Source organism: Lampetra planeri, chromosome 51 (genome assembly GCF_965212315.1).
Source record: "Lampetra planeri chromosome 51, kcLamPlan1.2.h2, whole genome shotgun sequence".
Lineage (NCBI taxonomy): Eukaryota > Metazoa > Chordata > Hyperoartia > Petromyzontiformes > Petromyzontidae > Lampetra > Lampetra planeri.
Genome location: NC_136157.1, coordinates 7341686 through 7364248, shown reverse-complemented (window position 1 = coordinate 7364248; position 22563 = coordinate 7341686). Strand labels below are relative to the sequence as shown.

At 55.3% G+C, this 22563-nt stretch overlaps 1 protein-coding gene across 1 annotated transcript; it reads left to right on the top strand.

Moving 5' to 3' along the window:
* Nucleotides 1-10287: 10287 nt before the first annotated feature.
* On the top strand, nucleotides 10288-22458 carry LOC144734540 (ankyrin repeat domain-containing protein 42-like). Its single transcript, XM_078616786.1, has 12 exons — nucleotides 10288-10610; nucleotides 11458-11708; nucleotides 12881-12988; nucleotides 13355-13474; nucleotides 14537-14672; nucleotides 15029-15232; nucleotides 16332-16457; nucleotides 17088-17193; nucleotides 17927-18075; nucleotides 18972-19098; nucleotides 19825-19978; nucleotides 20705-22458. The coding sequence occupies exons 1-12, from the start codon at nucleotides 10571-10573 to the stop codon at nucleotides 20798-20800; spliced, it is 1617 nt and encodes a 538-aa protein (XP_078472912.1). The 5' UTR covers nucleotides 10288-10570; the 3' UTR covers nucleotides 20801-22458.
* The last annotated feature ends 105 nt before the right edge of the window (nucleotides 22459-22563 follow it).

Sequence of the window (22563 nt, the reverse complement as noted above, 5' to 3'; positions counted from 1 at the left end):
GACCTGGCCAGATACGATAGCTCAACCAAGTGGCTTATCACGTGGACATTTATAGCAGTCAAATACACCGAACAACATTCTGATACTAAATGTGGAGGGGGAAAAAACGGAGGACCCCCATAGATGAGACGGGAGGGATTTAGAATGGGGGCGACCGCATGCAGAAGTCACGTGATGTGTGGGAGGCTCAAGCCGATGTAGAGAGAGAGGTGGAGGAGCAATGCTTTGAAGTGGATATCCTTGGCCGTGAGCGAGCTCTAATCTCGCTCATCAGAGACTCGACTCGCTCGCGCGTGTGTAGGGTGCAGCCAATGCGTGAATAGAAATGTGTGATGGTTGTCTCTACACACACACACGCACATTCACACAACATACACACGCAGACATAGGTTCCCCGTATAACCTCACAGGCTGTTGGGTTGAGGGATAATCGTGAGCGCATATGGAGGCCGACACGGCGTAAAGGGGGTTGGGTGGTCAGCACCACGCTCGGCCGCCTTTGTCTCTCCCCAGTGGTGATGCTTACACCATCGCACCAGGTACTCATTTGAGGCTGAGTCGACTTAGGAGAGACTCAGGACCGGTTCAGATCATCGTTACTGGTGTTAGCCTTGAGCGAGAATCGAACTCGGGTGGCCGGGTTCATAGCGCTGCGCGTTAAACACTGCACTACCGCCCCCCCCCCCACACAAAGACAAAGATCCCCCGTGTAGCCTGTAACAGACTGTTGGGGCAAGTGCTGTTAACGAGCACCTATAAGAGGCCGGTACGGCACGCGAGGGGGTGGGTGATCAGCACCACGTCCGGCCGCCTTTGTCTCCCCGGTGGCGATGTTTACACATCGCACCAGGTACTCATTTGAGGCTGAGTCGACCCAGGAGAGGAGGCCCAGGACCGGTTTAAATAATCGTCACTGGCGTTGATCGTGAACGCTAACCGCTACACTACCATGATCAATCCACTACTGGATGAAGCCCCCCTTCCCCCTCCAAGCCATCGTCATCCCTGGCGATCCTGCGGTAATCCACCCAGCGCCTGCACGCGAGATGATTTCATTGCTCCATCTCCACGATGCACGTCTCTCTCTCGTGGACGCGTTCCAGCCTGTGACTGTCACTCCCGCGTTAGTATCGACCCACCGTCCAAACCTCCCCATCGCACTCGTCAGAGACATTCATTTAGAACCCGTGCTGAGCCAATTGAGAGAGGAAAAAGTCTCTTCCTCAAGGTCGAACTGACCTAAAGCGATAGTGGTGTAACATCCACATTCCTATGACGGGACCAGTCTGTACAAGAAACAGTTATTGATGGCATGCTCAGCTAAGCGCGCTGAATGAGTCACACGAACCAGTTTAACCGCATACGCAGCGACTGGCCTCCATTTCAGCTGCGTCCGTCTGGGTTGTTAACCCAGAAAATATTTACGCACCTGGCACACCGCATGGAGCGATGGGGGAGATGTCAACTACCTCGCCAGGTATACAGGTATTCGTGGGTTCGATCCCGACCCCGACGCCTGTTGTATATTTGGATGTTGCGTGTTCTCCCCATGGTCGCGTGGATTTATATCCGGGTCCTCCGGGTTTTCCCTCCACATTTAGAATCAACATCACATGTTTAGAGTATTTGGCTGCTATAAATTTACGCGTGATCAGCCACTTCGTTGAGCTGTCAGTTGTGGCCAGGCCGCTTCTGAAAAACAGCTCCACAGCTCAGTGGCCAGGACGATGCTCAGTGATAAAATAATCCCCGAGCAGAGGCATCCTTCCACTGCAGCGCATAAGGTCCCTGAGCAGACGAGGGAAAGTCTTTAGAGACACAGAGCGACACGTGGAGAGAGACACGTGGAGAGAGACACGTGGAGAGAGACACGTGGAGAGAGACACGTGGAGAGAGACACGTGGAGAGAGACACGTGGAGAGAGACACGTGGAGAGAGACACGTGGAGAGAGACACGTGGAGAGAGACACGTGGAGAGAGACACGTGGAGAGAGACACGTGGAGAGAGACACGTGGAGAGAGACACGTGGAGAGAGACACGTGGAGAGAGACACGTGGAGAGAGACACGTGGAGAGAGACACGTGGAGAGAGACACGTGGAGAGAGACACGTGGAGAGAGACACGTGGAGAGAGACACGTGGAGAGAGACACGTGGAGAGAGACACGTGGAGAGAGACACGTGGAGAGAGACACGTGGAGAGAGACACGTGGAGAGAGACACGTGGAGAGAGACACGTGGAGAGAGACACGTGGAGAGAGACACGTGGAGAGAGACACGTGGAGAGAGACACGTGGAGAGAGATGCGCAGAGATAAACAGACTTGGATCGTCGTTGGCATTTACAGAGACTGATGCAAATGAAGAAATACGCAGAAAGTTTCATTTATTTCAGTTTCATTTATTAGGTATAACCCTGTGAGCCATGCGGCTCTTGACTCGGGTTCAACCGCAACAAACAAAAACATGAACAAGAAACATCTTAAAGTGACTACACGCAACAGAAAATTTCTGGAATAAACAGCAAAGTGTTCCAGAAAGACATGGACTGATAAGACAGGTGGGGAGTGATAGGTAAGAGACATTGTAGACACGGGGAGACAGAATCACAGAAAACTATGTAGAATGACAAAGACAAAGATCCCCCGTATAGCCTTAACAGACTAGTGGCAAGTGCTGTTAGCGAGCACCTATGAAGGCCGGCACGGCACACGAGGGGGTGGGTGGCCAGCACCACCATAGACCGCCTTTGTCTACCCAGTGGCGATGTTTACACACCGCACCAGGTACTCATTTGAGGCTGAGTCGACCTGGGGAAGGCCCAGGACCGGTTCACATAATCGTCACTGGTGTTGGGCGTGAGCGGGAATCTAACCCAGGTTGCTGGGTTCGTAGCGCAGCATCGCGCTAACTGCTGCACCACCGCTCCCCACTAGAATGACGGGCACACTCACAGACACATGCAAAGAGACAGACCCAGACAGAATCACATGTAATTATTTAGAACACACACAGACAGAAGCACAGCCAATTACATAATGTAAAAGGGCAGACACAGACATACACAGATAGAGAATTGTGAAGAAGACACACAAATTAAAGTATTTATATTTGACCAGGTAAGGCGCACTGAGATATACAGCTCTTTTTCGGAAGTGATCTGGCCACGAATGGTAGCTCGACGAAGAGGCTTATCACGTGGGAATGTCGAGCAGTAGTCAAATAGTCTCAACGCACGTGTGTAAATGTGAAGGGAAAACCCGGAGGACACACCGAGAGACACATGCAATGAAGAGACAAGCATCATGGGGGCCATGCCAGGGAGAGTACATCCGTGGCGAGCGACCAACATCAGCACATCTGAGCTATGCATCTGGTTCCATCAAGGGCACATCAATGCTGCACCTCTGCTGAGGAGCTTAAGTTACGGCTTCGTGGGAGTGCAGCTCTATGAACCTAGCACCTAAATGACATTGCACTATGATATCTGCCATCAACACTGGCATGCGGAATGTGCGTGTTGGTTGTGCGGCGTGTGTGTGTGTGGTGTGGGATGTGGGCTGGGTGGAATGAGTGCCTGGTGCGCTGTGTGAACATCACTACTGGGGAGACAAAAGCGGCCGGGCGTGGTGCTGGCCACCCACGCCCTCGTGTGCCGTGCCGGTCGCTGCCATCACTTGCCCCAACAGTCTGGTAAAGGCTATACGGGGGATCTTTGTCTTGTGTGTATGTGTTCGAATGTGTCCTTGTATTTGTCTATGTATTTTTTATATTATTATTTATGGATCCGTGTATTTGGCAGTGCATCCTGCACGTGGGCGTGGTGTGTGTGATTAATAAATAATAGGTGACGTTTCAGACAATGACCCTTTTTTATAGAACATTAATGGTATTATGAAGAAGGGCCATAGCCCGAAACGTCGCTTATCATTGTACATGTATACATTTTATAGATTGCAAAAATTGATCAAGTCTGCCACCTGCTGGTTGACATCACGAACAGACAGCCTGGCAAACCCTGTTTGTAATACAGGGTCAGACAAACATGTTCACACTTATACACACACTAACACAAACACTAACACACACTCATATACTAACACACACTAACACACACACCAACACACACTCATATACTAACACACACAACAACAACAACCGCCATTCCCCTCTAAGTGGCGGTGACGTCACCACGACGCTTGTGCCAGGCCATGTGCACCTTGAGGCCACGTGAAGTGTCGAACGCCCGCTGGCAGGAGGTCACGGGGCAGACTCAGGTGCCACGGGTCGACTGACCGAGATTACCGAGATGACCGAGATGACTGGCTGATGCACCAGCTGTGCCCCCTACTGTGCCAACTTGCTGTGCTTTAGCCACCCAGCGCTCCGCTCGTTGTTGTGAGCGTCGCTCCTCCGCCCTCCGTTGTTGTTGGAGGGCGATTGCCTCCAACTGCCCAGTAGTGTCCTTCACGAGCCTCCTCCACAGGGCCGATCTTGACACCGCTGGTACCAGTCATCGGCAAGTCCACTCAGCTCCACGTCCTCCTGTACCGCATCACTCCTTCTCTTCTCTAGCCCGTGTCGTGCACGTGTAGCCCAGTCTGTGCTGCCAAACAGAAGCTGTTTGGGCATGCGGTGGCTGGACATGCGGGTTACATGACCCAGCCAACACAGCCTTGCCTGCCGGAGTAACTCACTAATGGGAATGTGTCTAGATCTTTCTAGAATTTGTGAGCTCCTCACACAATCCAGCCTCGTTAAACCCAGGATGGATCGTAAGCATGCCAGCCTAAATGTTTATAACTGGCGCAGATGTTCCATTAGAGGGTGCCACGTTTCACATGAATAGATAAGGGAGGGCATGACTGTGGCTGAAAAGACCCGAAGCTTCGTGCAGAGCGACAGATCAGGTAGCTTCCACACAGCATTGTGCAGCCGATGAAAAGATAATACCGCCTGACTGATTCGGAGTGAGACCTCTGCTGCCCAGGTATGGGAAACGCTCCCGTCTCTGCACAACTGCTCTATCACCAATGGGGAATTGAGGGGGTGGAGTGTTTGGTGGCACAAAATACCCAGGCAGTTGCTTAGTTTTGGTGGGGCTGATGGTAAGACCCCACCTCTTAGTGGCCCATTCCAGGTTCAGCAGCAGCGCCTCCAACTCCTCCTCTGAGTGAGCAGCAATCACTAGATCATCAACATACTTAACATGGTTGTCCAATAGGGAGCTATCCCTCGACCGCAACCAGGCATCGATCAGCCTCCCGTTATATCTGTACCAGATGGAAATTCCTCCGGTACAGCCATGGAAAGCTTCTCGAACTACGTCGTCAAATATTATGTTAAATAATATGGGAGCCAGAGGACATCCCTGTCGCACCCCAAGGTGTACAGGGAAAGGCTCTGACTCCCGGCCACGTAGTTTTACCCGGGCCTGCCCTCCATTATGAAGGTCCTTAATGATCGTGAGCAGAGGGTCAGGGACTCCGAAAGCACGAAGAACAACCCAGAGCCCAGGCCTACTGATGGTGTCATAGGCCTTGACCAGGTCAATAAAGCAGAGATGTAGGTCTTCACACACACTAACATACACACTAACACACACACTAAAAAAGATAAAGATCTCCCGTAAAGCCTTAACAGACTAGTGACAAGTGCTGTTAGCGAGCATCTATAAAGGCCGGAACGGTACACGAGGGGTGGGTGGCCAACACCACGCCCGACTGCCTTTGTCTCCCAGTGGCGATGTTTACACACCGTACCAGGTACTCATATCAGGCTGAGTCGACCTAGGGGAGGCCCGGGACCCGTTCAGATAATCGTGACTGGTGTTGGACGTGAGCGGGAATCGAACCCGGGTCGCCAGGTTCATAGCGCAGCGTGGCGCTAACCACTACACTACCGCTCCCCAAACACACAGACACACAGACACACACACACAGACACACACACACAGACACACACGCACTACCGCTCCCCACACACACAGACACACAGACACACACACACAGACACACACACAGACACACACACACTACCGCTCCCCAAACACACAGACACACAGACACACACACACAGACACACACACACAGACACACACACACTACCGCTCCCCACACACACAGACAAACACACAGACACACACAGAGACACACACACAGACACACACACACAGACAACAACAACAACCGCCATTCGCCACTAAGTGGCGGTGACGTCACCACGACGCTTGTGCCAGGCCATGTGCACCTTGAGGCCACGTGAAGTGTCGAACGCCCGCTGGCAGGAGGTCACGGGGCAGACCCAGGTGCCACGGGTCGACTGACCGAGATGACCGAGATGACTGGCTGATGCACCACCTGTGCCCCCTACTGTGCCAACTTGCTGTGCTTTAGCCACCCGGCGCTCCGCTCGTTGTTGTGAGCGTCGCTCCTCCGCCCTCCGTTGTTGTTGGAGGGCGACTGCCTCCAACTGCCCAGTAGCGTCCTTCACGAGCCTCCTCCACTGAGGCCGATCTTGACACCGCTGGTACCAGTCATCGGCAAGTCCACTCAGCTCCACGTCCTCCTGTACCACATCACTCCATCTCTTCTCTAGCCCGTGCCGCGCCCGTTTAGCCCCCTCGATCCGGCCGAACAAAAGCTGTTTAGGCATGCGGTGGCTGGGCATGCGGGCTACATGACCCAGCCAACGCAGCCTTGCCTGCCGGAGGAGCTCACTGATGGGACTTTGCCCAGATCTTTCAAGGACTTGTGAGCTCCTCACACAATCCAGCCTGGTTAAACCCAGGATGGATCGTAGGCAGGCCAGCCTAAATGTTTCCAACCGGCGAAGATGCTCCACTAGGGGGGTCCACGTTTCGCAAGCATAGAGAAGGGAGGGAATGACCGTGGCCGAGAAGACCTGAAGCTTCGTGCGGAGCGACAGACCAGGTAGCTTCCACACAGCGTTACGCAACCGATGAAAAGATATTGCCGCTCAACTGATTCGGAGTGAGACCTCTGCTGATAAACTGGAGCCGGTCATGAGCACACTGCCCAGGTATGGGAAACTCTCTACTCTCTCCACAACTGCCCCATCACCGATTGGGAGTTGTGGGGGCGGAGTGCCCGATGGTACAAAATACCCAGGCAGGTGCTTAGTTTTGGTGGGGCTGATGGTAAGGCCCCACCTCTTAGTGGCACGCTCCAGTCTCAGCAGCAGCGTCTCCAACTCCTCTTCTGAATGAGCAGCTATTACCAAATCATCGGCATACATAACGTGGTTGACCAATAGGGAGCCATCCCTTGATCGCACCCGGGCGTCGATCAGCCTCCCATTGTATCTGTACCAAATGGTAATTCCCCCGGTACAGCTATTGAAGGCTTCACGAACTACGCAGTCGAAATAGATGTTAAATAATGTGGGAGCCAGAGGACATCCCTGTCGCACCCCAAGGTGTACAGGGAAAGGCTCCGACTCCCGGCCACGTAGTTTTACCCGGGCCCGCTCACCATCATGAAGGTCCTTAATGATCGTGAGCAGAGGGTCAGGGACTCCGAAAGCACGAAGAACAACCCAGAGCCCAGTCCTACTGATGGTATCATAGGCCTTGACCAGGTCAATAAAGCAGAGATGTAGGTCTTTTTGGAATTCCCTACACCTCTGCTGTAGCAGACGGACAGAAAATATGGCATCTGTGCAGGACCGCCCTTTCCTGAAACCACATTGGGGCTCCGCAAGCCTCTCCTCAGCATGCCTAGCAAGGCGATGTTGAATAATCCTTGCCAGGACCTTACCCGGCACACTGAGGAGTGAGATGCCCCTGTAGTTGTTACAGTCGGTACGGTCCCCCTTCTTAAAGAGGGGGACCACCAGGGCATCCTTCCAGTCCTGCGGAACCCGTCCAGTGGTCCAGACTGTTGTTATGATATCATATAGGGCAGTCTGTGCACAAACGCCACCCTCCCTCAGCATTTCGCCTGGGAGATCATCTCTACCCGGTGCCTTCCCTGGTCTCAGACTCCGGATCGCCCTCAGTACTTCCTCAACAGCCGGTACCTCAGCCAGCCACTCACAGGGGGTGACCTCTTCCAATATTTGAGGCACCGCAGCCTCAGCAGGGTTATCCCCACTTTGTGCCATGATGTTTTCCTGGCTGAGAGATTTTCCCTCCCCCAGGACCTCACAGAAATGCTCAGCAAATCTGCAAACCTGTTCCTGGGGGTCGGAGATTGGATCACCGTTTTTTCCTCTAATGATGGTAATAGGTGTGGCGCTGCAGGTTACTTTTTTGATGGAGTTAAATAGTGATTTATGATCGCGGGCCACTGAGGCAGACTCCATCTCCTCAGCAACCCGCGACCACCACCCATCCTTACAGCGCCTCACGGCTCTCCGAACCTCCGAGCGAAGACTGCGGTAAACCTCCTCATTCTCTGACGTGGGATGCTGTAGGCGATGAGAGTGGGCCTGTCGCTTTTTCTCAATTAACCTGAACACCTCCTCCGTCAGCCAGGGTTCCCGGGGAGGTCTGGACCGCGTACCCAAAGCAGCCATTGCAGCTGCATGAGTCACAGTCTTAAACCTCGCCCATTTACCCTCGACATCAGGTGGAGTGGGGGACGATGCCAACCCCAGCTGCAAGCGATGATGAAATTCTCGCTTGCAACTTTCATCAGCTAACTTAGACCAGGCCACTTTTGGTTGGAATGGGATCCTGGGTGTACACCCACCACCGGAGTGGAAGAATGGCAGGCGCATCTTACAGATGACTAGTCGATGGTCAGAGGACAGATCAGCTCCACGGTAGGTCCTGGTGTCAAGGACATGGGCTCGCATCCGCTGGTCCGTCACTACGTAGTCCAGCAGATGTTCTTGCTTGGACCCGGCATGCATCCATGATGTTGTGTGGATGCGCCGATGCCGGAAGAGCGTGTTAGTAATTACAAGCCCATGGGCTGCACAAAAATCTAGCAGCCTCCTACCGTTATTATTGAGCTGATCTGGCCCATGCCTTCCAATCACTCCAGACCAGGTGCCAGTATCATGACCAACTCGGGCATTGAAGTCACCCAACAAGATGACTCTGTCCCGAGTGGCCACTTTAGCCAGCACCTGTGACAGGAGGTCATAGAAAGCGTCCGACTCATCGGCTTTGCCTGCATCCCTCCACAGATGTTCGTCTTCGGTGGGGGCATAAGTAACCACGACCACCACTCCTCGCCTCTGGTTGATGGGAAGGCGAGCCCAAAGTATCCTGGGGCTTACAGCTTCCCACACCTCACCGCCACGCTCCCACGCCCCCTTCATTCTTTTGTTCAGAAGAAGAGCCACACCCTGTTGTTTGGCAGTCTCCTGCCCCGAGTAGAGGACTGTCCACCCCTCATGGTGGCAGGAGCCAGAACCGGTCCACCGGACCTCCTGAATGCCACAGAGATCCAGGCGGTACCGGTCCAGCTCCCGACAGAGGAGTGGCAGCCTCTCCTCCGCAGTGAGCGTTCGAACATTCCACGTGGCCATCCGCAATGGTTTTTCGTTGTTTCTGGAGGAGCCCCGAGGGTTAAAATTCAATCTCCTGGCTCCGCCAAATGGGGTTTGGCCAGGAGACGTCATAAAAGCCTGACCCCCCGGGGCCTCCGGCACAAGCTTATTAATTACAGGTTTATGTTTACTTCGTAGTTTAGTGGTGGTTAATTGAAGGTGGAGGGGTTACCAGCCCCTCGCACCCGTCCAGAGCCCCCGTTTAGCCACTGTGGTGGTCACAGACGCCATGAGGGGAGAGGCCAATGGGCATTGGCCCTCCCCCCACAGCACTGCCCACGACAATGTTGCCCGTCCGGCACCGCGAGGAGGTAGGAGGTTGTTTTGCCGGACACACAGACACACACACACAGACACACACACACAGACACACACACACAGACACACACAGACACACACACACAGACACACACACAGACACACACACAGACACACACACAGACACACACACAGACACACACACAGACACACACATACACACACACAGACACACACATACACACACACAGACACACACATACACACACACAGACACACACAGACACACACACAGACACACACACATACACACACACATACACACACAGACACACACACACAGACACACACACAGACACACACAGACACACACACACAGACACACAGACACACACAGACACACACACACACAGACACACACACACACACAGACACACACACACACACAGACACACACACACATACTACCGCTCCCCACACACTAACACACTAGCGCTGTTGCTCTCTGGCAGTCTCCCTGGCGGCTGTTGTCATGGCGCCCGCGTGTTGTGACGTGACCGCTTCCCACACCTCCCTCGGCTTCCCTCTTTCTCTCCTCATCATCATCACCGCCTCTCATCCTCACCCACCTCACCTCCCTCACCGTCTCTCTCCTCTCATCCTCACCTCCCTCGCCTCTCTCCTCTCATCCTCACCCCCCTCACCGTCTCTCTCCTCTCATCCTCACCTCCCTCGCCTCTCTCCTCTCATCCTCACCTCCCTCGCCTCCCTCAGCGCCTCTCTCCCGCCCTCATGCCGACAGAGTGTTCAGACAACGCCAGCGTGAGCTCCGGTATTCACCACCTCACCACCTCACTCACTCACCCACACACCCACTCACCCACACACCCACACACCCACTCACCCACACACCCACTCACGCACACACCCACACACCCACTCACGCACACACCCACACACCCACTCACGCACACACCCACTCACCCACACACCCACTCACTCACACACCCACTCACCCACACACCCACTCACGCACACACCCACACACCCACTCACGCACACACCCACACACCCACTCACGCACACACCCACTCACGCACACACCCACTCACCCACACACCCACTCACCTCACTCACTCACACACCCACACACCCGCTCACCCACTCACTCACCCACTCACGCACACACCCACTCACGCACACACCCACTCACGCACACACCCACTCACCCACACACCCACTCACGCACACACCCACTCACCCACACACCCACTCATCCACACACCCACTCACCCACACACCCACACACGCACACACCCACTCACGCACACACCCACTCACCCACACACCCACTCACGCACACACCCACTCACCCACACACCCACTCATCCACACACCCACTCACCCACACACCCACACACGCACACACCTACTCACCCACACACCCACTCACCCAACACACCCACTCACGCACACACCGTCCCTCCTGTGGGCACCTCAATCTAAGCGTGCGCCGACACGGACTTCCGATGAGCACGGTTGCCTACGTACGGTGCGAAAGAAGTTCAACATACAAACAGCAGCTGTACGTACTCGTGCTCCCCCACCCTGCCCTCTTGCCTTGCTCGCCCCCCCCCCCCTCTGCTCCCCCACCTCGCCCCCCCCCTGCCCCCCCCCAGCCCCCGTGGAGCCCCGCCACGTGGAGCCCCGCCACGTGGAGCCCCGCCACGTGGAGCCCCGCCACGTGGAGCCCCGCCACGTGGAGCCCCGCCACGTGGAGCCCCGCTACGCGAGCGTGCACGATGCGGTCCGTGCCGGAGACGCGCCCGCCCTGGAGCTGCTGCACCGGTGCGGAGCGAGCCTCTCCCAGGCGGACCCCCTGCACGGCATGAGCCCCCTGCACTGGGCTGCGCATGCGGGGAGCCTGGAGGTGCGGGGCTCCCACATCGATGTCTGATCAACAAGCGGACACACACAGCGCCTGCGGCCACGGTTGTCCGTCTAGTCCGCTCAGGTTGCCCGGTGGTATGGCGAGCGGATCCCCATCGGAAGGAGGTCACACACGGGTTCCTAGTGGGCTCTGCCCAGTGTTCATTTTCAGAGTGGGGGGGGGGGAAGCCACTTTCCCCGATAAGACATCGTCAGCGTGAGGACCGCCACGCATTTTAAACCACTGTTGGGTTTGACAGCACGACCACGATGATGATGGTGGGAGGGGGGGGGGATTTCACTTTTGTGTCTTGTCGGGGGCCGGACGTCAGGGGCCACAAGAAAGGCCACCAGCGCCTTTCAATGGAGAACACTGGCTTAACACATCATCCCTCCTGGGTCGATACAATTAAATACTGCTTAACATGGAAGTCAAAGGTGGTTGTCCTATGGATAGACTCGCCCTCGCCATAGGATCGTGGATTTCCCATGATGAGATCTACACGTCTGTAAGCAGATGAGCTCCAATGCCTAATTCCTCATTTGAGCAGCAAAGCTCTTCGACTTTGTCTGGGAATCAGCGCGTCTGTTCGGGCAGCAGGAATTGGTTCGTACCGAGACGTGATAGCGGTATCGTGTCGATCTTTATTGCAGTAAACTGCACCGTGTTGATACACCTGGACTGACTGAGATATATGTTTCAGGGTTTTCCCGTGAAAAAAAGGTGGCAATGCTATTAATACAACTGCAGTATTTACCAGGGCGGCCTTACGGCATCGAACCGCGAACATGTGCGACAAGCGGCGAGCCGTGTTGGTGCGGTGTGAGCACTAGCTGTGTGTGTTTGTGGGGAGCAGTAGTGTGTGTGTGTGGGGAGTGGTAGTGTGTGTGTGTGAGCACTGGCTGTGTGTGTGCACTGTGTGTGTGTGTGTGCACTGTGTGTGTGTGCACTGTGTGTGTGTACTGTGTGTGTGTGCACTGTGTGTGTGCACTGTGTGTGTGTGTGTACTGGATGTGTGTGTGCACTGTGTGTGTGTGCACTGTGTGTGTGTGTGTACTGGATCTGTGTGTGTGTGCATTGTGTGTGTGCACTGTGTCTGTGTGTGTGCAATGTGTGTGTGTACTGTGTGTGTGTACTGGATGTGTGTGTGTGTGCACTGTGTGTGTGTGTAGTGCATGCACTGGCTGCTGTGGCACGGAGCTGACCCAGAGGCGACCGCCGGCCGTGGCTGGACCGCGCTCCACGTGGCGGCTCTGCGTGGGCAGCACGCGTGCGCCCAGGTGAGATGGGGGGGGGGGGGCACTGGGGTTAAACTAAAACTATTACACCTTTTATATTTTACCAGGCCAAGTACACTGAGCTGTGTAGCTCTTCTTCAGAGGCCACATGGCTATCACAACTGATAGCTCAACGAAGTGGCTTATCATGTGGAAATGTATAGAGCAGTAGCCAAATATTGTCAACGTGTGATGTTGATTATTACGTGGGGGGGGTGGGGGACCGGAGGACCCGGAGAAAAATCCACGCGACCACGGGGAGAGAGAGAGAGACACCCAAACTCCAAACATGCAGCAGCACTCGTCGGGGTCGGAATGGAGCCGACGAGAGAGTTCACGTCTCACCACCGCCGCCTCGTCGCCCCGCAGGCGCTGCTGGCGAGCGGGGCCGACGTATCCCGAGCGGACGCCCGCGGCTGCACGGCCGCCCACCTCTCGGCGGGGCACGGCCACTCCTTCACGCTGCTCACGCTCCTCCGCGCCGGCGCCGTGAGTCGTCCCGGGGCCACGACACCGCCCGTGGCCACTCACCTCGGATGCTTCGGTTCCAAGTTAGAATCAAAGCGAACGGCCACTTGTCCCAATGGCGGATCGAGTGCAACTTTCACGGGGATTGGGGTGGGGTGAGACGGTCCTGAAACGTGGTGGATCACCGCACACACAAACGTGGTTTGTGAAACTCACTTCCCGCGGGCATCGAGGAGCCGGACCCCGGCTCGCCAGGAGAAGGCGTTGACTCCACCTGTCCCGTCTGTATGGGATGTCGCGTTTCCCCCTCGCACACGTGGGGTTTCTCCGGGTGCTCCGGTTTCCCTTCCACATGTAAACACCTTCATATATAGAGGACCGCAGTGCTTGGGCAATTGTTGGTGCCTGCTCACCGTGTGTTTACTGCTGCTGCTGCCTTCCCGCTCGGCTGTCCTTCCTCCCCCTGGCGCCTCTTGGAGTCGTCCTCTTTTCGTAGGACAGCGAGCGGATGCTGAGCGGCGGCGGCGTTGGTGGCGCGCGGTTACAAGTTAACACCATTGTTGAGACGATCGCTTGGAGTCATGCTAATGTCTATTGAATTTCGTGTATTTATCAGAATCAGAATATGTATTTATATTGGAGGTATCCGATGAGCTATGAAGCTCTTTCTTCACAGATGGTCAATAGGGGCACGGGGTAAGAACGTTGCAACAACAAACGGCATGAAAACACGAAAGGATGCAAAGTACAGGAAAGTCAAACAAATCACCCAAACACAAATAAAAGTCAACAATCCCCATCATAGCAGGCAAAGCCCACTGAGCTATTAACTTATTTTTCAGAAAGCGACTTGGCCATCACAAACCACAGCTCAACAAAGTGGCTCATGACGTGGAACTTTATAGCAGTAAACACAATCTAAATATTCAATATCCCAGGGCCTGGGGAGCAGCCTCTAAATCCCCCTGCACTGACCCGGCCCTCACCTGCCCATGACCCCCCCTCCTCACCCCCCCCCACCACTCAACCGCCCCGCCCTCCCCACTCAACTACCCCCCACTCAACCCCCCCCCCCCCACTCAGGACGCGAGCGCCCCGGACGCACGCGGCTGGGGCCCCGCTCACTGCGCCGCCTTCCACGGGCGACTCGGCTGCCTGCAGCTGCTGGTGCGATGGGGGGCGCGCCTCGACGACACTGACTCCGCTGGGAACACGGCCGGTACGGCGAGCGGGGGGGGGAGACACGGGGCACGGGGAAGACGCGACGAGACGGTGACGAGAGGGAGACGAGGGGAGAGAGGGATACAATACACGAGGAGACACGCGGAGAGGGTGGCTAAGCAGAGACAAGGGGAGACACGGGGAGACACGCGGAGAGGGTGGCTAGGGGAAGACAAGGGGAGAGATCCACGACACACTGGAGGAGTGGTCGCCTGTCATTGCTCCACCAGCCATCAACCAGCACAGCATGATGACCTCTTGACCTCGACCATCTCTCAAGTTTGACCGGCATTGACTCCCTCCCTCCCCCCACCCCACACCTCTCTCCTCTCCCTGCCACGCCCCTCCCCCCAGCTCACCTGGCCGCCGCCGAGGGCCACGTGCCGTGCCTGCGCTTCACGCTGAGCGCCGGCCCCGCGGGGGCCCCGGCGGCGCTGGGCGCCCGCAACGACCACGGGGAGACCCCGGAGGACGCGGCGCGGAGGCACCACCGCGCCGCCGCCGTGGAGGTGGCGCGGGCTGCCAGGACGCGGCCCCCCCCGGGGGGGCACGATGAGGGTGCGTGTCCAGTTTGAGGGGCGGGGGAGGGGGGCCACGGGCGGTGGCGACCGGTGGGTATAATGAATCCATCTGTGTGGCACAAAAGCCCCCGCGGGGGTGGGGGGATGCTGGGGGTTGCCACCTGCCCGGGTTTGACTCGGGCGCTCCTTTGGGAAGTTGGCATGTGTTTGTTTGGGGTGCCGCGGTGGCTAGGAGATGTTAACTACCTCGCCTGGTGTACAGGAGGTCGTGGGTTTGATCCCGACACTGATGCCTGCTGCTGTGTATTTGGGTTTGCGTGTCTCTCCCTGTGTTCGCGTGGATTTTTCTCCAGGCCCTCCACACTTAGAATCAACATCACGCGTTTAGAGTATTTGACTGCGATACATTTCCACGTCATGATAAGCCACTTCGTTGAGCTAACATTTGTAATAGCCAGGTCGCTTCTGGAAAAGAACTACACAGCTCAGTGGACTTTACCTGGTAGAATACAAATTGTTCGAGTTTTAAATAGTTTAGTTTGGGTGACAGCAGCAATTGATTTGTATCGAGATTTGGTGCCCCATGTTGCTGTGTTTAAGTGTATTGCAGGATACCGCAGCACAGATTTCAACGCACCATTCAGAAACACTGCACTCAATGTCTGTTCTGAAAATGAAGCCAATAGGGTGACGAGTCAAACATGCCTGTGTGTAAATGTAGAGAAACAGAACGGAGTTGGACTTAATAACTGAATATGCGTTTACCCATAATGCTCCACAATAGCGTGTAATGAGTTTGCCAGATGGCTGAACGAGCGGCTCACGATCTAAAGGTCGCGAGTTCATCCCCTCGTCAGGGGGTTCACTCAGCCCATCATCTCTCTGGGGTCGATGAAAATTATTCACACATTGCGCGAAAGCTAAGAGCGGTTGCCCAATGGATAGATTCGCCCCCGGTCACAGGAATGTGGAATTTCCGCCACTGTCTCGGGGTTCTATAAACAGATGACCACCAATGGCTCAATGTATGTATGTTGAACTTCTATCGCACCGTCCGCTCATGTGATCAGGAAATCACTTTGGCGTTGATCCCCGCATCTGTTCTATCGCTGTCTGGTCCATCGCACCCCCACCAGATCTGGCGTTCCCTGCGCACGTGGCGGCCTACGCGGGAGACCTGGAGTCGCTCCGTCGCCTCGTCGAGTCGGGGGTCATCACGGTCAATGAGCGGGACGGCGGAGGGGGCACCCCCCTCCACAAGGGTGAGGAGGGGGAGGAGGAGGGAGACGAGGCCCAAAACGCCAAGCGACCAGCAACAAACAGCACCGTTGACGTCGTCACAGACAGACGTCCGTAGGAGGGCACTTCCGAAGGGAAACTCACTGCATCAGTGCATTAGTATCGGGTAGCCCAGTCTCACGTGGGTTGGCATCGTCTCACCTATGGTCGGCATGAACCCACTTGGTCTCCCCTGGTCTGGCATTGCCTCACTTAGGTTGGCATTGCCTCACTTTGGCTGCAATTCTCTCACCCTAGTTGGCAGTCTCATACTCACCCTGAGTGTCTGTGCGTGTGCAGCTTCAGTCTGTGTGGTGAGTGGCGCTGGTCTAGCGGTGAGCGCGCTGCTCTACGACTCCGGCTACGACCCAAGTTCGATTCCCGCTCACGGCCAACACCGGTGACAATTATTTGAACCGATCCTGGGCCTCCAGTAGGTCGACCCAGCCTCAAATGAGTACCTGGTGTGGTGTGTAAACATCGCCACTAGGGAGACAAAGGCGTTGGCCACCCACCGCCTCGTGTGCCGTGCCGGCTGTTAATAGGTGCTGCTCGCTAACAGCACTTGCCCCAACAGTCTGTTAAGACTATGCGGGGGATCTTTGTTTTTGCAGCTGCAGGACAGGGTCACCTCGACTGCCTCCAGTGGCTGCTGCAGGCCGGAGCGAACGCGCACGCACGCAACGACGCAGGCGAAACCCCCCGTGACACGGCCAAGAGGTGACACGGGGGGTTTGCTGTGGGTGGGGGTGCTGGGGGGGGGGGGGTGCTGAGTTGGGGTGAAAGAGGAGGGGGCGACGGGGGCAGTGGCTGAGGAGCAGGGCAAGGATGGATGGGGGCAATAATCTGGGTCCACATTTGCGTGACCTTCGCGGGGGTGAGGCTTTGGCCTGACCTTTCATTTGTTGTGACCTCGGCCTCCCAAACCGCTCGGCTCTCCCAATTCGCGACCTCACTGCAAAGCTGTCAACCCAAATGGTTTACCCCGTATTCCTGTACAGGGAAATTGAGTTTTCAGGTCCATACGGTGTACAGACGCTTCAATACGGGAAACATTTTTTCGTATATTTGTTTGTGTTTCTCCCTTGTGATGGGACGTTGTAGGATGAACGTTGATATTTATAAGGGCACGGGGTGACCAATAACGTCGAAATTGGTCTGTCATAAGTAGGGCACTGATAATGGGTTGACAGGTATGCGACTGTAACGTGCATTTAGAGTATTTGGCTACTATACTATAAATGTCCACTGCGTTGAGCTATCATTTGTGGCCAGGTCACTTCTGCAAAAGAGCTATGAAGCTCAGTGGGCCTCACCTGGCAAAATAAAAATAGTTCATAGTTAGTTACCCTGCGGACTTTTCACTTCTTCCTTCACCGCTCAGCTCCACTGCCCGCCCCACCACCGGGCCCCCCCCCCTGCCCCTCACCCCCCCGTGGCGCACTCCTCGCAGGTTCGCTCAGCTGGCGGCCGTGAGACTCCTGGCGGCCGGGCGGGTCGACTCGGACTCGGACTCCTCGGAAGGAGAGGCAGCGCCGGCCGGCGCCATGGACCGCTCCGACGCTCCGACGCCCTCCGCCGAGCAGCGCAGAGCGGCACGAAGTGAGCACCGCGGAGCGCCCACTCCGCGGTTTTTATTAAACTATTAACACTATTGTTGTTTTTATCTCAGCAGGTAAGGCCCACTGAGAGCTGTATAGCTATTTTTCAGAAGCGACCTGGCTATCACAAATTATAGGTCAACGAAGTGGATTATCACGTGGACATTTATAGCAGCTAAATACTCTAAACGCGTGATGTTGCTTCTAAATGTGGAGAGAAAAACCAGAGGACCCAGAGACAAATCCACGAGACCACGGGGAGAACATGCAAAATCCAAATATACAGGTGCCAGTGTCAGGGTCTGGATCGAACCCACGACCTCCTGTACACCAGGCAAGTGAGTTAACATCTTGCCAGGGCAGGGTTATTTACAGATCCCCTTTAACCCTTTTTTCCATTGGCATGTCTGCGCCGAGCCAACGCGGCGCCCTCACGGCACGGCTGGTTTTCCACCGACTATTTGCCATGCTAAGCTGGAACCGAACCCTGATGCGCGGGGGGTCTCGCAAGGAAGGTATCAGAATCTGGTTGGGGGCCGAGCAAGGCCAGGGACTTCCCTCTTCACACACAGACCCAGGTGTTTTGGTTTTATTGACTGAGACGACTTCTCTATAAAGACAAAGAACCCCCTCAACAAACTATTGGGGCACCACGCCCAGCCGCCTTTGTCTCCCCAGTGGTAATGTTTACACACTGCACCAGGAACTCATTTGAGATCGAGTTGACCTAGGGGAGGCCCAGGCCCGGTTCAAATAGTCATCACTGGTGTTGGCCGTGAGCGGGTTCAAACTCGGGTTGCTCGGTTCGTAGCGCAGCGCGCTAACCGCTACACCACCGCTCCCCACTATACACACCCCCACGTGCGTGTGTGTGCATGCGCGTGTGTGCGTGCGTAGGACGTGCGCAGGCCCGGGTTGCGGAGCTGGAGCGGCTCCTGGGCATCGCGAGGAGCAACGCGAAGCAGCTGGGCGGCGTCGTGCAGGAGGACGAGCAGCGGCGCGGGGAGCAGCGCCGGCTCGAGCGGTGAGAATGCCGGAAACCCCGGGGGGGGGGGGTGGGGGGCTCCCCCGCCCCCACCCCTGCCCCCCACCGCAACCCTCCAACACCAGGGCCCTCCACTGCACAACCGAGCTACAACTAAGCGAATTTTATTTTGCCAGGTAAGGCCCACTGAGCTGTATAGCTCCTTTTCAGAAGCGATCTGGCTGTCACAAATGACAGCTGAACGAAGTGGCTTATCATCATGCAGAAAGTGTATAGCAGCTAAATACTCTAAAAGCGTGATGTTGATTCTAAATGTGGAGGGAAAAACTGGAGATGCCGGAGAGAAATCCACTCGACCACAGGGGGAGAGACACGCAAACTCTAAATATACAGCAGGCACCAGGGCTGGGATAAAAACCACGGCCTCCTGTATACCAGGCGAGGTAGTTAACATCTCACAACCAGCTGCGTCCTCGCGGTGTGCTGACTGACATTGCGCGCAGGTAAACGCAACATTTGCCCTGCACTTTGCCCCATCTTGGCCAGGGGTTGTTTTATTACGCTGCATAAGCCGTGCCACTTGATACGGGCCAAGGGGTGGGGTTACCTAAGTAGTGGGTGGGGCACTCGCTTTGTGGGCGTGGCTAGTGGTCGAGTGGGCAGGGCCACGTAGAAGTGGGCGGCGCCGATGAAGGAGGGCTGGTTCTCGGGGGCCTGCCAGCTCTGAGCGGGGTTAGCCTTGCGGTGTGACCGGGCGGACCGCAGGGAGGCGCAGGAGCTACGAGCACAACTGGAGTACGAGCGTCTGCGGCGCGAAGAGCTGGAGCGGCTCCTGGACGAGTCGCGCGGCCAGACTGAGCATCTCGGACGTCTGGTTGAGGAGCTGCAGGGACCCCCGCACGGTCCCCCTCTGGAGCCGGTGAGACTGGGTGGGGTGCCGCTGTACGGCGAGTGGCCGGTCCTTCTCTGGGACGGCGCTTTCCGCGGGTGGGCTTGTAAATTGACTTCGTCCCTTTTTTGGCCGTTCGAGGGCACTGCCCCGCAAAATGGCGAATTCAATCTGGTGGCGCCGTCCGTTGTTCGACGACGATGGGCGGGTGGCGGTCGACCGACGTGCTCCATCGTTCGGCTCTGCAGGCGCAGGCAGAACTGCCCTTTAGCCTCCGCTCGCGGGATCTACCGACACGTAGCAGGGGTGCGACTCGCCACACTTGCGCTGCGGGGAGCGCAATAGCGGAGGGCAGGGCTCGACAGCCGGGGGAGGATTCAGGAGTGAGGGTCTGCGAGAGGATATCGGCGACGTGCGACGAGAACTCGGGCTCCGTTCGAGATCCCCCTTCGCGTGGTTGGACCAATAGAAATCGCGCCACAAGCGTGTGCTGGGACTGCTTTTGGCAGCTTCTGAGCCCCAATTGGTGTCGAAATGGCCGCGGTTAGCACGGGCCTCAGTCGCCCTCTCGGTCACCCTCCACGTCACCCTCCCGGCCACCCTCTCAGCCCGTGGGTCCCGATGCAGTTCCGCCTGCGTCCTCGACAGCCACTTCACCGGGCGTGCGATCTCGGCAGGCGTCGCGGACCACCGCTGTGTGACCCACGTTCATCTCCCTTCCCTCGGCCGTGTTGGCTGCCCACCCCCCACCTGAAGGTCGTGGGAGAAGGGAGGGCCCGGAGTGCGAAGAACAAGAACTCAAAGAGAAGACAGGAGGTGGAAGGGAGGTTCGTCAGGCGGCTGCCCCAGTGAGGGGTGGGCACTGCACACCCGCTGCTGCCAACTCCTCTTCATCCCCACCCTTCACATGAGAGTATGTATGTATGTTCAAATTCATTCGCACCGTACATAGCCAACCGTGCTAATAGGAGGTGCAGGGGAAGGACAACAAACTAAACACAAAAAGCAGTTTTAAAGAAATTAATTTTCAATCTAGATTTGAAAGTGCATAGCTCCAGTGGCTTCCTAATATCGGAAGAGCGTTCCAGACGGCCGCAGAAGTGCATCTGAAAGTGCAATGCAGTGACCGTCTTTATTCGATATCCAGCAATGAGCCACTGCGAGGATGACTGGAGTTCGTGTGACGGTTCGTGTTCCTTGACGAGATCAACGAGGTATCGTGGTTCATTTGTGCCAAGCACTTTGTGTGTATTATTTGGGTCTTTCGGTAAAGCCACGTAGATAGAAAATAATACAATTATCACGACGTTTCGATCGCAACACAAGCAATCATCATCAAGTGAAAAAATATTTTCTCCTGCCTCGGCAGCTCTCTCGCTATATTTTTTTCACCTGATGACGATTGCTTGTGTTGCGATCGAAACGTCGTGATAATTTTATTATTTTTCCATCTACTCGGCTTTACCGAAAGACCCAAAGAATATGAATTCCTGCAGTCACGAAAGCTTTAAGTGAACTTTGTGTGTAATGAATGCGACTTTATAATGTACTCGTTCGGCAACCAGGAGTCGATACAGCTCGGCGAGCACTGGACACACACGGTCGGATCTTGCAGTACCCGTCACAAGTGCCGGCAGCGCGGGTCGTGGTGTCGTCGGTGATTCCGGATATGGCGGTGCATGTTTTACCACCTGCGGCCAGAAATTGTAACTACTCAACTAACACTCAACTATTTTCTATTTTACCACGTAAGGCCCACTGAGCTATATAGCTCTTTTTCAGAAGTGATCTGGCCACAAATGATAACTCAATGAAGTGGCTTATCATGTGGACATATATAGCAACCAAATTTATAGCATCCAAATGCCACGGGGAGAACACGCAAACTCCACATGGGCAGCAGGCATCAGGGTAGGGATCGAACCTACGACCTCCTACATACCAGGCGAGGGAGTTGACATCTTGTCACCGTGGCGCACCCCCCGTGGCAGTCGCCAACTTTTCATTATCCCCCGACGTTGTTCAGCCAGAAACATCCACGCGGTGAAGAGGGTTCCCACACGAACAGCAAGAGATTGTGGTCTCCGGCCTCCGCCAATGTAAATGTCACAAGCGTGGAAATGGTTCGCTTGGCATTCTCAACGCTTTTTCATTGCAAGCTTGAGAGCGTGCATGCATTCACTTTGTCGTTAACTCACTCGCTCGCTGTTCCATCTGTCTATAAGGAGGAAGGGTTCATGGAATTACCCGTCTCTTATAATAACCTTGCTCTATTCAATAATTTGTGTTAACTATTTAGTACAACTTCAATAATACTGTTTGAGTTTGTTGTTGTTTGTGCTGCAAGTGCAGCAGTAGCATCACCAGATAATTTGTGAGTAAGTATTCAAACAAAAAGCTAAAGGAGCACACTCACCAAGGAGACAAAATCGCACTGTGTGGCTATTCTGACAACCGAAATGTAAAAGATGTTCCTTTTTCAATAAAGTTTATTGTCATTGTTTGTTTCATCGTTGTGTCCGTCGTGTTTTATTCGTCTCCACCGCGTGGCTGATGCTGCTGTAGAGCAACAGCTGTGGGGTTGACATTGAGGTGGTCGGGCCAGATGAGTGTGC